The sequence below is a fragment of the Accipiter gentilis genome, chromosome 6 (assembly GCF_929443795.1).
Source record: "Accipiter gentilis chromosome 6, bAccGen1.1, whole genome shotgun sequence".
NCBI lineage: Eukaryota > Metazoa > Chordata > Aves > Accipitriformes > Accipitridae > Astur > Astur gentilis.
Window position 1 is genome coordinate 17,401,172 of NC_064885.1, and position 15,988 is coordinate 17,417,159.

Consider the following 15,988-nt stretch of genomic DNA (forward strand, 5'->3'; position numbering starts at 1 on the left):
GTCATCCCCTAATCAAATAAAATGAAATCAGGAAAACACTATACACTGTTGAAGACACAGAACAGGGCAAACATTTGAAAAAAACCCAATATTGTTGAAAAGCCTGGCACTATATGCCTGCATGACCAGTCTCACTGAGCGTGCTCAGGGGTGAAGTTTTAGCACCATTTTTTTTTGCTTTTTTTTAAACCTTTTAGAAATTAAATTCTAACATAGAACACTTGAACAGTAATGAGTGTAGCCCTATGTATCATACTGTTTGACAGCTGAAAGGTGAATGGTACATCCAGACGGGACCCCACCCTCCCCCATCACTAGACGGCTCCTGGGAGAGTAATTACAAACCACTCGAGTTTGTAACAAGACCAATTTATTCTCAGCAGCAGGAAATCATGAAACAAACCCTTAATCTTTAATTGCTTTTCAACAACATCACAAGGGAAAAGTGGCAATTGATAAGAATGACCCAGTACAGGAGGAAAGCTGGGTCGATATTGCACCGTTATCCAGAATAGGACCCCCTCCTTTCCCTCATGTCTCTCTCCTCCAGCAGGAGGATGTTACACCAACATGAAGCAAAACTGCACAATTCTGTTTGCTTCTCTAGGACCAGAAGAAGCAGCAGCGTGCAGTTCTGAGCTTTCTACCAGCCCTGTTCCCTGCCATGCCAGGAGAGAATTTCAGGCTTGAAACACCAGCCAATTTTAAAAGCTGTCATTACCACACACAAGCAAGCTTTAAATATATATGCAACCAAATAGCCATTACTCTGCTATGCACTTGTATTTTCTTTCCTGATCATTGTTGACTCTCCAGAAACTTGGAAAACAAAACACCCCCCTCCATACCCCCTCCAATTGTATTTTGGAGTCCAGTGGCCTCATTGAGAGACTGTCATAATTTAGAGTTTATGACATGCCTCAATGATGCTGCAGAATAACAACTGGATAACTTGTCTTCCTCTTAGAAGAGATTATTTCTTGTAATCATCAACGATGGGAGAAGAAATACAGAATGCATGTGAGTTTCACACAGTTTAGGTAATAGTTTCCCCACTCATTGCCTTAATGTGGTAATGACTAAACTGTGTAAGATAACTTACCAGTGAAACTACATAGCTCTATACCATAGGCCTGCTATAAACTGGAATATACTCACAGTTCTCAAGATCAGTAGTCACACCAGAGAAAGTGGCTGTCCCATCAAAAGGAAGGTCCCCGAGACTGTTAGCTTAAGTTAAACAAATTTCAGTCACTAGTCTCACTTGTATGACTACAGTCAATGCCCTGCAAATCCCTCCCCATCCCTAATCCAATTGGGCTCAGTTACAAATGTTTGGACACAAAACTTGGTCGTAAAAGAGAAGACTGTCCAGGGACATTCAAGTACCTTGTCCTTCACATACACAGCATGTGCCATGTTGCTCTCTTATAGGCATAACAGCATTCTATTTCATAGCAGGGTACTTTACAAAGCACTGTCTAAAGACCCAGAAAACTGTAAACCAAAAGGCTTTCTAGAGAATCCAACCTACAGTGGAATCTGATAATTAAAGCCTTCTAGGGTTTATTTAAATAATGGATTCATCTGCAATACCATCCAAAGGTTTTCACATCTTTGTTTTCTGTCTGTGAGGATGGGGTGCTATCCAGATGTTCAACCCTCCCCAATATCATAATGTCCGCCTGTGATGTGGGGGGACTGCAATCAGCTCTCGGTACACAACAGATACCAGAGATTAAAAAAAATTAAAAAGAACCTAAAAAATGTTTTGTTGGACTCCGTTGCCCAGGCTGCCAGGGGAATGCTCCTACTTGATCTGGGGGGCTTCTATAACAAACAACTCAAGTTTCCGGAGTGTCGGTAACACACAAGAACAGATCAGTCCAAAGTGGCACTTTCACTCCCAGAGGTCTTCTGCACCTCACAACAGTTCATAGGCATGGAGCCCCAATCCAACTGAACCCCCGTTTGGAGGAAAGGCTGAGATAAGGCTTGGGCCCCTGAAGTTCTGTCATGCTCTCGTCCTCCCCCCAGGTCAGCTGGAAGGCAGACTTGGCAACGGAAGCTAGCATCATAAAATGGTGCAGTAGTAGAAGTAACTGGACCAGGAAGAGGAGGCATCTGCCCCAATGATGTCGTAGCCGTTGGCAGCAACTGGGGAGTGGGACTGGTCATGCAGCCGTGTGTCAGGAGTAATGATTGTAGAGGGGAGGGGCATGAAGAGTGCCATTCTGGAAACAATGTTGACGGGAAGCCATGTATTCTGCATAACTGATTGTCACCTTCTCACTGCGGTACCTATGGGAACAGCATGAGAAAAAAATAATGTAACAGACTATGCAATATGAAGGGCCTTAGACATAAAAACATTCATCCCAGATCACCTTTTAGCTTGCAGCCAATAGCAACCAAGAGGAACTCACTAACTTCAAAATCTAATTTCTTCGATACTGCCTCATGCAGTAGTCTGAATAACCCATCGAAGCTTGAATTAGCTTCAATGTCCCAAAAGTTGAGCCCTATTCAGGGCAATCATAAGGGGACTCCTGAAGTAGCACGTAGGAAACAAATGATCCAATTTGTATTCTTTTTATCCATTTGCTGTGGGGAAAAAAAGGGCATGAAAAGTTTGCTGGAAGAAGACTCAGTTTCAGAGTCTAAATAACCAGTATTTCACTATTATTTATTATTGTGGTTATCTTCACATTTGAAAGGCTAATGAAAGAAAATGATGTAGAGTTGGGTTAAGGAAGGCTTATTATAGCATATGAGACTTAGTTCATGTCATATGATCAGAATTCATAAAACACAAAGTCCCTTCTGAGAGACCAGAGATTTCCAGGTGCTTCTAAAGCATGCTGCACAACAGATAACTTCAAAGTGGTTGTGAATTGCACTAAGTCCACGTTACACCAGTTTTTAATGAAAACCACCATCCTGTCCTCTCCTCTTACAAAAAAACCTGCATACCCACCTCATTTCCCCAGAGGTAAGGAACGACCTGATAAATTAGTGTTCCTATACAAAACCAGAATGTCCCAATTTTTACTAACATAAAGGAAGCTGAAACCAATAGGACAGCTGGGGGTATAGAAAAGCAAGCGAATTCTGAAAACCAGCAAAATTTGAGTGTGGTTTGGTTTTAAGACAGCTGTCACCTCCAAATAGCTACACCATCCACAGATGAGCACACCGAGAAAAGGAATTCCATTGTAAAGATACAGAAAAAGCATCCTTTTTAACTTTCAAAGGTTCTGCTTCTTTTGATTCTTCATGTGGATGATATTAAAACCAGTGGCACTTCTCTTAGAAAATGCTAACTTCAATCCTGCATGGACAAAAATATTGTGCTTCATTCCATATACATTATATGCCTAACATGTGGCATTTATGATTTTGTCTTTCAGACTACATCTCTCATCTGAAAGGGGCATGAAGAATTACATCAAGCACAAATACTTTAAATTACCCACAAAACACTATGAAGTAAAATTAAAAGATGACAAATATATTTACTTACCTGGTGAGTTTAATCGTTTTCCTAAAATCATTGGTAATCGGAGCCTTAAAGCCACCTTTCCTGAGTAAGGAGTCTATGGTCTGGATCTGATCCCAGTCTATTGAAAAATAGAAGCAAGGGAAATTTTTCAATATAAAAACAATGTTTCAAAAAGATAAGAGATGCATTAAAAGGCCTCTAAAAAAGCAAACGACTAAACAGGAAACTGAACTTTAGAAATACCAGTGTTGAACTGGACATACATGACCTTATGCATTCACACTGTCTGCACATGCCAACCCCTTTTAACTCATACTGGAACTGGTCTATAAACCAGTAATTCCATATGACGTCTCTTCTTACAAAGGTCTGTGCCTTGCTTCTGTTGCAGGGACCCCAAACTGTTTTATCACATACCACTCAAGTTTAGCTCTCTAAGCCTTAAAATAAGACAATACTTAGCTCTTTAATAGACAAATTGGGATCAATCTGATGCTCTAGTGATAGCACAGTGCACTGCTATGTGAGAGATCAGAGTTAAAATTCCTACCTTAGTCTTTTGCCCCAGAGCCAGGAGGATGCGACCACTCCACTCTGCTAGGTGGAGGAAAGGAGGCAATATTTTGAGCAGTTACCATGGTGACCGCTACTATATTTGAGTGGGAAGTGTGCTCCAGAGGGGCCCTGTTTCCTGCCCTCATCTGGAGGATGCTACTTTAGCAAGAATGAGGAGGAAAGGGACTCTCCTGTTGGTGCTGTGCAGCCTGCAGTTATCCTAGTTGGTGGGAGAAACATAGAAGAGGAAAGATGCAACGCTGAATGAAGCTGGAAGATCCATACTTTGAGATCCTCTATTTCTTAAGCCCTAAAACATTTTTACACTAAGATACAACTGTGCACAGATGTGGGATGAGAGAAAGGCCAGATGAAAACCCAGCAGCAGCTGTATCAGGTGTCAGTTATCCAGTTTAAGCCTGGTGGCTCCATGGCACTACTATGAGGACAGCATTGCAATCCAAACCCAAAATCCATAGATTTATGTTACCCAATTCTGTGACATAATGTGTTGACATGTTTGGCTGCCATCTCAAACCCACCTTGTTCCTTAGCAACCTCAGGTAAATACGTGGCTGTGCGTTTGACACCTTTCTCATTGATGAATTCTATTCTGATCCCATGGATCCCAACCTATAGATGGAAATGAATAGCCAAATAAGAGGTGTTTGCTAGCACTGAGTCCACGATCAAGTTGTCATTCCCACAACACTGTGTATCTCTCTCTCTCTGGCCAGTTTGGCTTTTGCCTGGTTAAGTACATTCTCTTCCCCACTCTCTGTCCTTGCCAGGCAGGTCTCACAAGTAGCTCTCTTAGCAGCATAAAGGACCTCTGCCACATCTCCCAGACAAGCCTAACCAGTCTCCTTGCCACTTCTCCTGAGAAGTCTGACAGTTTTATGTTGGGCAAGACAGACAAGATCTCTACACAAGAGTCATGCCTAAAATAGCCCAATCACAAAGTCTATTTAATCCTTGAACTAAATACAATTCCATGTACAAGGTCCTAAAAAATTATCTATATCTTCAGTCTTTACTGCTTTTTATTCCCAGTTTCTATTCACAGCATCAAAATACTTCCCAGGTTTTTACATATGTATTTATACCCATCTCCTATTGGGCTAAATTGATAAAACACTTCACGTTTCTCTCATTCCCATTCAAATCCCCTCCCAAGCAAAAGCAGACTGCTAGCCCATCCTCTTCCTCCCTTCTAGTTTTCCAGCCCCATTTCTTCTATTCCCATTTTCTTCTATCCCCATACACCCCTGTAATGAAGGAGACACATCACCATGTACTAACCCGAACCCGAACGGAACGAGAGAGTGATGCAGAGTTCCAAATGCACCTGTTCTCACCTCCCAGTCCAGGTAGTCACTGGCATCCTCAAAGTTAGTGAGGAGGGAGACAGAGCAGAAGAGTTTGGGCAGCTCCTCGCGGGTCAGGGGGGGAAATCGGCTATCCTTAAGTGCACTAAAGGAAAGAGAAGATATATTGCCTAATACAAGCAGCAAATTAGTGTCAGATGCTCAGTTATTCCCTTTTTGATTAGGCCTCCATGAAACACGTTTCTCTTTGCTGCTGCAGAGGAAGTGATTTGCATCTCTTCCTAATCTAATGAACTGTAATAAGCAAACACTAGTGTAAGCTTCCTGATGCTGTCCTCCACTTACTGCAGTTTGAGAGAAATTATGTGTTACACAAGATGTCAAAACTGTTGGTATGCAAGACAGATTTGACATTAGCCTTAAAATGTCAACCAAAATTCACCTGTTGCAAAGATGTTCCACTAAATCCTGATATATTACTTCACCCTAACTACATATATTTCTCAGGTTTATTTTATCGTGAGACATATTAAATTGAACTACGTTGATCCAACAAATTCAACAAATTTCAGATTTATTTCATATTCAACATGATTACCTGGTTAATGTGTATTCCCTGAGTCCTGAGTGAAGATTCATGGCTGAAAAGGTCCCAATGCAGCCACGAAGCCGCTTGTCTCGCCCCGTCTTCCACGTCACAAAGAGTGGACTGAAAAGGCAAAAAAGAGAAATACTCCAGCATCTAGAGATATTTGGTGGCTAAGGGGAGACCAAGAAGGTGTAAAAAAGCACATATGCGTGCACTTGCTTTCTTTCCCTCTAATAAACCCCAACAGGGATGTTTTCTCACCTGCTATCTAGCAATAATAAAACCCCACCCCCACACAGCCCCAAATGCAAAAGCCCAACATCCCCCCACCTTTTCAGCATACTTCTTTCTCTCCACCAGTACTCTGCAAGCCCTCCATCGACACCTTCCTGGCCAGACACTGTGCTGTCTTCTAATGAGTGATATGGTTATTTGACCCCACTAATTACCTCTGTGAGTAACGGCCTCACTTAGTAGCATCCACTAGTTTACATGACAACCCATATAAAAATTAATATATGTAAAGCAAACAAGATTACTTATTTATAGTACCATTGAACCTGAAAGATCCCCAAGCATTCTGCAAATCATCTATAATTCAGGTTTGCGATAAAAGCTTTTTTTTTTTTTTTTTTTAAAGGAATAAAAAGCAAGCGTAGGTTTTTTTCCCTGTTATTTCTGTGAGGATCTGACTTCTGGGTCCATCCCTAGTGCTCAGTTTATGTTCACATCTTTTGCTTACCTTACATTCGATTCATATTTACACATATTCTCTCCTGTTGAACACATATCTATATCACTATATTGTTCCTACTCAAACATCACATGGATTTCCATTTTCCTGTCTACTATCATGAAGTTACAGGCACAACAGTAGATTCTCAAATTCAGCAGGCTCATTTCAATCTGTTAAACTAGAAGCCATGATTAAGCCTCAAACAACAAGAATTTCAGAGCAACAGTATTGAGGAGAGCTCCATGAAGAGGTAGATGGGTAAAGATGACTGCAAATATTAAGTGTAAAAACTTCATTTCTACAGAAGTGAGTGAAATTGCAAACGGCTGTAAAGAGAAGCAGTAAAGGAAGGACAGCGGTGGCTGCAGCTCTACAAGAATGTCTGAACATCTGGAAAATTTTGCAAGGCAACTGATGATGCTGATCTCATTATAACAGCAGGACAAATGATCTTACTTTTTCAGATTACAGAGTACTGAATACAAGATGTGGTCGCTTTGAACCCAAGCATAAATAACAAAGTTAGTCATCAGTGATTCCAAACATCAGTCTGTGGATTTCTATCAAACTTTAAAAGATAAGTAATATGATAGAAAACATGCAGGGTTAAGAAAATAATTTTCTGAGATTAAACAAACATTGACAGGAGTTCTAAAACATGAAGACAGAGTAACTGGTTCTACAACAGAGCTTAGACGCTTTCCTCAAACTCTTGAAGCTCTTGTAAGCAATGTATCTTTGCAGCAAACATTACAAAAAATACTAAGAAATGCTGTTTGGACAACACAGCCAGCATGGAGTGTGGATGATTTCTCAAGTACAGGCAACAGAGCTTCTTATGTCTAATTAGAACATAATTTAAACTGTAGTGATAAAGCAATGCCCAGTGATATTACTCAGAGCAACAATGGAATTAAAAAACTCTATCACAACATAAATCCATTGTTCAGTCTCTAGTTACCAGCTGTGATCAACAGCAGAAGTACTACCCAAAATAGCATATAGCCTTTAAGGGATAATTGTGAAGGGGAACTTTGCCCACAGAGGAAGCGGAAACATTCTTTCACAACCATCAGCCACCTTATGGTTGCTTGACCAGGACAGATGATTTACTGTTCTAGTTTTCCAACAAAAGTTTTCAAGGCACTTGCAGGGTGTCATTCCTCTACACTTTCATCTAGCTGTTGTACGTTGAAACAGAAACAGAGTGTAAGAAAATATATTAGAAAGCTTACCAAAGAAGATACTAAACTTACAAAGGAGATTCCTGAGAAACATTACTGTCACAAGTTCAGTGGAAATTTAGCTTAATCTAATTAAAGTTTTGAAACCATTACTTAGCCCATGTGACAGTCACCCCAAACAGAAAAGGGAAGGGAGAAAATGAAAAGCACCACTGACAAATCTAAGTCCCTTCTCTTCTTCAATTCAAACCACAAGTTCACATTTGCAGTTCACCTCTTTCCCCTTCCAAAGGAAAAAAAAAAAAAAAAGCTTCCACTGAGCTGCGACACAGCTTTCTGCATCTATAATAGAAGAGGTATTACCAGAAAGGACAGGATAATTATACTCAGAAGGCTGTCATATTTTAAAAAATATCTTAAAGCACATTCTAAACAATTTTTCACCATGGTCGTAAGAATGGAGGCATAAAAAAAAGATATATGATTTTGTGCAAGTACACAAAATTTCACCATTATACAATTTTTCACTGTAGAAAAGACATTGTTTCTGTATCTGAAGAATAAATGCACTTAGCAAGCTGCAGGTGCAGCTGACAATGTTAATTGTTCCATAGCCCCTCCTTGAACAGTGTATTTCCCAAATGTACTGAGAAAAGTCACAACAATCTTTTGCCCGTGTTCACCCTACAGCGCTTACCAGTACTTTGCAGTCATATGCTTAACAGATTATGGGAATCATTTCTCCCCCAGCCACAGCCTCCTACTTCAGTGCGTTTAACAAGGGTTTACTAGGCTGAGGGGAATTTCAGCAACTAAAAACTAGCTTTTCCAATTGCAACTAAAAAGGGTATTTTAAAGTAGCAAAATAAATTCTGATTTGAACAAACTATAACTTGTAATAGGAAAAAACCTGTTACAGTACAGATTTTATGATGCAAGTATCTTATTTGTCTTGCATGGCAACTAGAAACTTGCATGGTGTAGCTTTAGTACCAGTTTGTAATACCTACTATTATAAAAAAAACCCAACAAACCAAAACAAAGATTGAAGTACAAAATTGGAAGAAGAAACTAATTAACAATTTGCATGCCATACAGACTCAAAATTGTAATGTTTTCAGTAACCTGAATAGCAAAGGGGATATTTTCTTCATTTACCAAGTTAATTCAGACACAACTACAAGTCTTGCAATGCCACCTGCTCTACATTGATTTGTGAACATCATTGCTAACATGGGTGTAAGGTTCCTTTACTCCACAGGTATCTACCAGCTCCGTAACTCCCCTGAAGATTGTTGCCCATGTGCATATCCTCTCAAGTTGGTAACTGGAATTCACAGTGGTTTTCAAGTCATAACCCTGTAACTTTTATGTTAATACCCTGTTTATGCAGAGTACTGACCTTCACAACTACTTCTATCTTTACATTAGAGTTCAGCACCAATTTAAAAGATATGTTATCTGAGAAATAGATTGGGACAAACCTGTGCATCTCTATTCCATGCATCAACAGTCTCTTTTCTGTCTGTCCAGAGAGACTTCTGGTATATACCTTTGTTTTGTTCTAAGATCTCTTACATTGACATCAACTACATTACAAAGGACAATAATGCAAATCATTTATGTATTTTCACTTTGCTTACTCTTATATTTGATAACAGTTGGCTTGAAGTTCATTACATTACTGTCTCAAGTGTGACAGATCATCCCTGTGTACTGCTCTACAAGAAAGCAAACCTCATGCTTTTCCCTGGGGTACACAGAACTATTTACTAGAAGCAACATGCATAAATGCTGAAACACAAGAAAATTGAGGTAGGCATTTGCCTGGGGCGGGGAAGAAAAGAGAAGAGCCGGTTTTGCTTTGGAGTGCTGATCTAAGAGACTTTTAAATTATCAGCACAGAAATGCGCAATGAATGATTTTTAACTTTCCAAATTTGGGCACAAAATTCAAACAGCTGAGATTCCTGAAAGAACACCCCCTTTGAAACTAGTCAACCGAAACAGCAACAAAATCCAGCTAGAAATCTCCCTTAATGCCAAAATAACGAATCTGTATAAAAGAATCTCTCTTATTGATTTAAGAACAGTACAACAACAAAAAAACCCCTTTTTATTTCAAGTGACAAAATAATAAGCACACTAATGTATCATTTTGTAAAAGGAGCCTACTTAGCTTAGGCATGAGAAACAACAGCAGAAATATTTCAGTTTGGGGCATCAATGGAACTATTCTATATTCTAGTCCAGAGTATTTCTCCATTCACGTGTATTTACAATATTAAACAGCTTAGCCTGCGGTAGCATTCAGAACATGCATCCATAATCCTGCTCGGATAATAACTGCATGGAAGCACAACCTACATCTACGCTGACAGCCAATAAGGTGGGGAGACATTTAACACACGGAAAAAGTCCTTGACCTGTTTTAGCCATTGTTCCTTTACATCAATTTAAAATTCATTAACTTAAATTAAGGATGTCAACAACTTTGTATTTTATCTATTGTTCTGGAGGTGGCCCCTGGAGAAGCGTCAGAAGGTGTATCTGTCATTGATCTTTCCTATATGATTCTTCCACCAAACATTTTAACATTAACATTTCCACACCTATGCATTCAACCTTCAGATAAACATCAGCTAAATCTCACCAAAGCAAAATACCTTCATAAATCCTTCTCCTCGCTTCTTCTAATACACACCTCCTTTCTTCTTAACCTTAGTATCGTCCTTGAAAATTAACTCTCCATTTCTCCCCATATTGCCCAACTAGCACTATCTCCACAACACAGTTTTTCAGTTCTACAACTGGCAAATTTTTTGTTCCCCTCCCTGCTAAACCCATTAACTTGGACACCTGAACACCATTTTAAGTGTCCTTGTCCAATTCTTACTAGGTCAGCATTTGTTTCAGGATGAGACGGGAACTTGTTTCAACTTCTTTATTCCCTTTCCATTTGCTTCACAGAAGGAAATCTCTCCCCTTGTCCCTTCACCAAGTTAGTGCCTGACATCAGAAGCACGATCCTCTTCAAATTAATGACATTATTTTACTGTTTTCTGAAAACTCTAATGTCAGTTTCACTCACTATTTTAGTACAATTTTATGGGAGGCACAGTGCAGTTAATTTTTTGCAGAGGAATCTATTTACGAAGAAGGGAGCAAACTTTAACAGATTGTTATCATGAAGTGGGTTTGCACTCCTCAATAAAGTATGCAACGTCTCGCACAACACATCAGACTTGTGAGCTGATGAAGAAGCACCACACTTCCTTGTATTTTGCCTAACTCTCTTTCTGTAGGGCTAAGCATGTTCTCCCTTGAAGGCCACTATTCAAAGCTCCACTCATCTCCACCAACAACCGTAACAGAGTGTTTTTACTCTTTTGTGCACTTACAGTGCATCATTTTTTGGTTCTGGTAAACAAAGCAAGCAGCAGAACACCCCCCTTCCTCCCTGCATACCAGTTTTCCCATTTTCCAGAGGAAACCCTTCATCCCTCCCCAACCAAACCACAGCTCTGGACGCTGGTTTCTCAGCCTTCCTCCCACACATGGATTTACTCACTAGGGGTCATTGGTAAATCGAGGAAGTCGTGGCTGAGGGAAACCATAGAGATGACAGTAGAGTACATCAAAGCAGTAGCAGCACATCTCCGCTGTCACCACCAGGTTCTTGGTGCTGTTGGCAGTTCCATTGGGCCGAGTAAGTGGGCTCAGAGCTCCTGAAGTGGGATTCATTCGAGTAATTGGGGAATTTCCTGGGCCCAAAGTCAAGTCAGATACGTTCTCCCTTCCATTATTCCCGTCTGTATGCTGGTGGTTCTGAAGAGGACCTGAACTGGAGCCTGGTACAGTTGTGGCCTGATTCCCATGACTGTGCGTTCCACTCCCAGACAATTTGGGCTTCTTTACCCCACAACAGCCAGCTGCCAGCTTGGGCTCAAGTGGAGGAACACAGCGTCTTTTTCCCATCCTGCTTCAAAACTCGCTGCCTGGAACACTGCAGAACCCTGGCAAGGAGGGGGTGAAAAAAAAAAAAAAGCAATACACAAAACAGTTACAGGTGAAAAACCAACAGCTGCTTCCTTGCTTCTGCTAAAGTGTCAGAGAGGTTTGCTTTTGCAACAAAAAAAGGAAGAAAACCCTCACAACGCCCAGCTAAGTACAGAACTAAAACCAGTTCAGCAAGCGGAATGGGTGTTTTTACACATAAACTGAAAAAGTGTGTACACAATGTATATGAAAACACACTTTTAAAGTCTACTGAACACTGTAATAGGCGGCTCATCACAAAAAAACCCATAACCAGCCTTCCCATAAAGGGAATGAAACTGTGGGAGAACAGAAGAAAAAAAAAGACAAAAAGGCTTTGGACTACAGATATACCCCATCCGCTGCTTTTCCGGATTACCCGTTCCCCCTTGGTCAATGCCTGCACCAATGGCAAACAAGCTATTGAAAAACCACAAGTGCATTTCCCTTCCCTATTCTCAACAGAAGAGCGACAACTCCGAATGACACCTTCAGGGTTGGACTCCCAGGGGTGCTGCCCTTGATTTAGCGCTAGCCTAAGGAAGACACAAAGAGAACCTACAAGCATTGAACCACCATTTTCTAAACAACAGGCTATTTTCCAGACCCCATGAACTAGAATCTGCATTTACTCTCCAGGATTAGGTAAACAAGTAGTGCTTGTAAGTAAACACGTAGGGCGTACAGTCAGGATGTGCAGGGGAGGAAGAGCTGAAGACCATGCACAGCCTGAACAGAGGGAAGCAATAACAGCAGGAAACAGATATGGTATTAAAAAGAAACCCAGAACAGCATTTTGCTTGCAAAGAAGAGAACACTAGCTCTTGCATCACAAGAAGAGGTGGAACAAATACAGGGAGGAAAAACTATGCAGACAAAAATGAATGAAGATGATAGGCAAGGACCCTGTGTCAAGGGCAGGAACTTAAATAGGTATAATACCATCTTCGCCATGAGATCTAAACACACAAAGGGAGGGAAAAACAGTTCCCCATCTATCAAATGGGGCTGAAAAGCAGAGAGACCTAAGTCACAGAGCACACCATGGAGAACTGGAAGTCACACTCGGCTCTTGTGAGTAGCGGGCTACTACTTTAACCACCAGAGCATCCCTCCAAGCTCTTGCAAGTATTTAACCGATGGGTGAACTGACAGCACATGCACAGAACAGGGTGGGGGGTGGCAGGCGCTGAAATTCGTGGTGTGAAAACTCCCTTCCTTCCCTGCATGTGCAAACAATGCAAACTTCATCCACGAAGTTCCATCGGCCATCGTGAGAACTGAACTGAACCAGAACTGGTGTAAGACATGTTGAGACACATGCCTCTCAACACAAAACATGTACACTTGCAGTTTAGGAATCCTCACATCAAGGTTTTAGAAAGATAATCTGCATAAGGAACAAGTTACAAGACCTAATGAAAATTATCCTTCCTTCTTTGATCTCTACCTTTGTAATAAAAAGCCCGAAACCCAACAAACCCAGAGGAAAAACAAAAGCATAACTTTGACAAAGTGAACACGTAATTGTTTTCAGTGCCTATGAAAAGTTATGCTACTACGGCTCAGTGAAGCTGCTGGGATAGATGAGCCTTTCCAAGTTACCACCGGAGGCTAGCCGCATTTACGGGGGGGCAGAATTTATTTATTTATTTGAAACCGTTAACTCCTCATTTTAAACTGCAGACGTGGCAGGAGGCAGAAAAGAAGTCTTCTCCCATTATCATCCTCCGCAGCAGGCAGAAGGGGCCTAACAAAGGCGGCCGCACCGATCCCGGGCCGGCGGCTCCAGCGAAGGGCACCCTTTCCCCGCCGCGGGAGGCCCTCGCCGGGCTCTCGCCTCCGAGCTCCCCCTCCCCACGGGAGCAACTTCTGCAGGAAACGACGCGCTTCAGCGGCAAACGCCGACCCGCCGAGACGCTGACCCCGCCGAGGGCCTCAGCCCGCTACTTCCCGACCGGACCCGGAGCGCCCCCCCCCCCACAGCGCCCTGCTCCTCTCCCCCGCCGGCGGGCGGGCCGGCGGGCGGGACGTGCCGCCCGCGCTCCCCGACCGCAACGCCCGACCCGGCGCACGGCGGGGGGAAGGCTGCCCCCGCTCCTGGGGCGGCCCCGCGCCCCCTCCCCCGCGCCAAGCGCAAGGGCCGGCAGGCCCCACCGTTTCACACCCCCCCCTCGGTCCCGCCGCGGCGCCGGATGAGCCCCGCGCGCTCGGATACAAACTTTCCGGCGGCGTTTCCGGGGTTCCGCCTGCCCCGCCGGGAGCGCGCGGGGGGGTGGGGGTGGGGGTGGGGTGGGCAGCAGGGGGACGGGGCCCGGGACGCCCCCGCAGCCCACCCCGCGCCTCCGCCTGGCCCGCCCCGCCCCCCGCCCCCGGTGGGGCAGAACCGCCGCCGCCAGGGGGCGCGAGCCCCCCCCCAGCCCCGTTGACCCCTTCCCTGCCGCCGGGGCGGGCGGGACGCCGGCGCCACCCGCCTCCCCCCTCCCCGGGCTCGCCCACCTCCTGCACCCGGCCCGGGCCGGACGCAGCGTCTCCTCCGCCTCAGCCCAGCCGCCGCCGCCGCCGCTGCCCCGCCGCCGCCGCCGCCTCCTCCTTCTCCCGCCTCATGGAGCCATAGGCCTGGGCGAGGCTCCTCAGAGAAGCGGGCCCGGCGGGCGGGGGAAGGGAGGGAGGGAGGGAGGGGGGGAGGGGGACAGTGCCCGCCGCGGCTGGGCCGGGAGCCGGGCTTCCCGGGGCTGCCGGGCAGCGAGGGGACCTGGAGGACTGGAGCGAGGCCGAGGGAAGGTCCTCCGCTATCCCGGCAGCCTCCTCCCTGCTCGTGAGGTAATGAGGGAAAAATGTACATAGTCCGCCAGCCTCCCGTCGGCCCCGCGGTGCCAACGCGACCATAGAGAAGGAAGGGCGCTCTTGCCCCCCCTCGGAACCATAGATACCGGGGACTTCCGCTCCCCGTCGGGGGACCCGCGTGGCCGGGTTCCCTCCTCGTCACGTGACTGGCCGCACGTGCGAGGACAAACAGTTTCGGGGGCGGGAGGGGCCACTCGCCCGCGGGGCTCCCCCGCCCCCGGCTGCGTGCTGACCGGGAGAGGGGGGAGCGGGGGGGAAGACACCCTCACGTGGCGAGGGCGCCGCTCTCCCATTGGCCAGCAGCCGCTGCGACGGCACTCCAGAGGAGGGGCGCGCGGGCGGAAACATCCATTCCGTGGCTGGGGGCGGGGAGACCCTCCCCACTGGCCCACCGCCCCCCCCCATCCTCCCCCGCGGCCTGGGGGCCTTGGTCCGTCCCGCCGCGCCGGGGGCGGGGCAGGCGCTCCCTGACCCGGAGCCCGTCCCGCCTCCAGCGCCCGGCTAAGGGGAGCCGCGGGCCTCCGCGGCCGGCTCCGGCCCGTTCTGACACAGCCCCGGCCTTGCCCAGCGCCGGTAGGAGCTTCCCGCTGAGGGGACGGGCGTGAGGGAGGCCCGGAGGCCCGTTCTGCCGAGGCCGTCACGGGAACGTAGGTACCGGCGCGGGTCGTCCGGCGGGCTACTTCATCGGCCCTGGCAGGACGAATCGGGAACAAGGGCGACCCCGAAATAATTTTCAGTTTAGGCTGGCTGGCAGTCGCTTTTTCTTGCAAAAGGTTTTTTTGCTTGCAAAGACGGCGATAAAAATAGCCCTGGCCGCCGAGCAGAGCGTGTTTACAGGGGGACTTAAAACACGGTTCTGGCAGTAGTACAAAGACAGCAAGCGTTCACGACCGCACCGCAACCAACCCTACTTTTTTAATATTTCTAGCTGCTTCTTGCCAAAAATACCGCAGGGAAGTAGGTGTTCCGTCAGTAGCTTTAGGACACATTGTAAAAATAAGAGGCTCAGGCTGCACTCTCAATGGAGAGACTTCTCTCTCAGCTGCTTGTTTTGAGTAAATTAACTCTCTGGGCTGAGGATTGCTGTTAAAGTCAAGGTGTTCTGGCTGCATGAGGTGTTCTCAGTGTACAGCAAGTTAGGCAATAGAGGAAGCCACAATGCAACTTTCTAATTTCCTTCTAAAAACACAGGCAAAACATTTACAAAAGC

At 45.1% G+C, this 15,988-nt stretch overlaps 1 protein-coding gene across 3 annotated transcripts; it reads right to left on the bottom strand.

The window, feature by feature from the left end:
• Positions 1 to 14,748, bottom strand: AMMECR1L (AMMECR1 like). Of its 3 annotated transcripts, XM_049802722.1 has the most exons (7): positions 14,431 to 14,748; positions 11,465 to 11,909; positions 5,984 to 6,094; positions 5,416 to 5,530; positions 4,600 to 4,690; positions 3,524 to 3,620; positions 1 to 2,301 (listed from the first exon to the last, which is right to left on the bottom strand). In XM_049802722.1, exons 2-7 carry the CDS (start codon positions 11,869 to 11,871, stop codon positions 2,190 to 2,192), a joined length of 933 nt encoding a protein of 310 aa, XP_049658679.1. In that variant the 5' UTR covers positions 11,872 to 11,909; positions 14,431 to 14,748; the 3' UTR covers positions 1 to 2,189. The 3 variants fall into 3 exon arrangements, 2 of the variants coding, with proteins under 2 accessions (XP_049658679.1, XP_049658678.1); XM_049802721.1 differs by lacking the exon at positions 14,431 to 14,748 and having other exon boundaries at positions 11,465 to 13,986; XR_007506339.1 differs by lacking the exon at positions 14,431 to 14,748 and having other exon boundaries at positions 2,285 to 2,301; positions 4,053 to 4,690; positions 11,465 to 13,988.
• Between the last annotated feature and the right edge of the window lie 1,240 nt (positions 14,749 to 15,988).

What these genes read in the sequence shown, in the direction of transcription:
- AMMECR1L (XM_049802722.1), bottom strand. Translation starts at nt 11,871, where the DNA reads ATGGGAAAAAGACGCTGTGTTCCTCCACTTGAGCCCAAGCTGGCAGCT. An exon ending in GTGACTACCTGGACTGGGAG is followed by an intron (nt 4,691 to 5,415) that starts GTGAGAACAGGT and finishes TTCCATCTATAG; the next exon opens with GTTGGGATCCATGGGATCAG. An exon ending in TGAGGTTGCTAAGGAACAAG is followed by an intron (nt 3,621 to 4,599) that starts GTGGGTTTGAGA and finishes ATTTTTCAATAG; the next exon opens with ACTGGGATCAGATCCAGACC.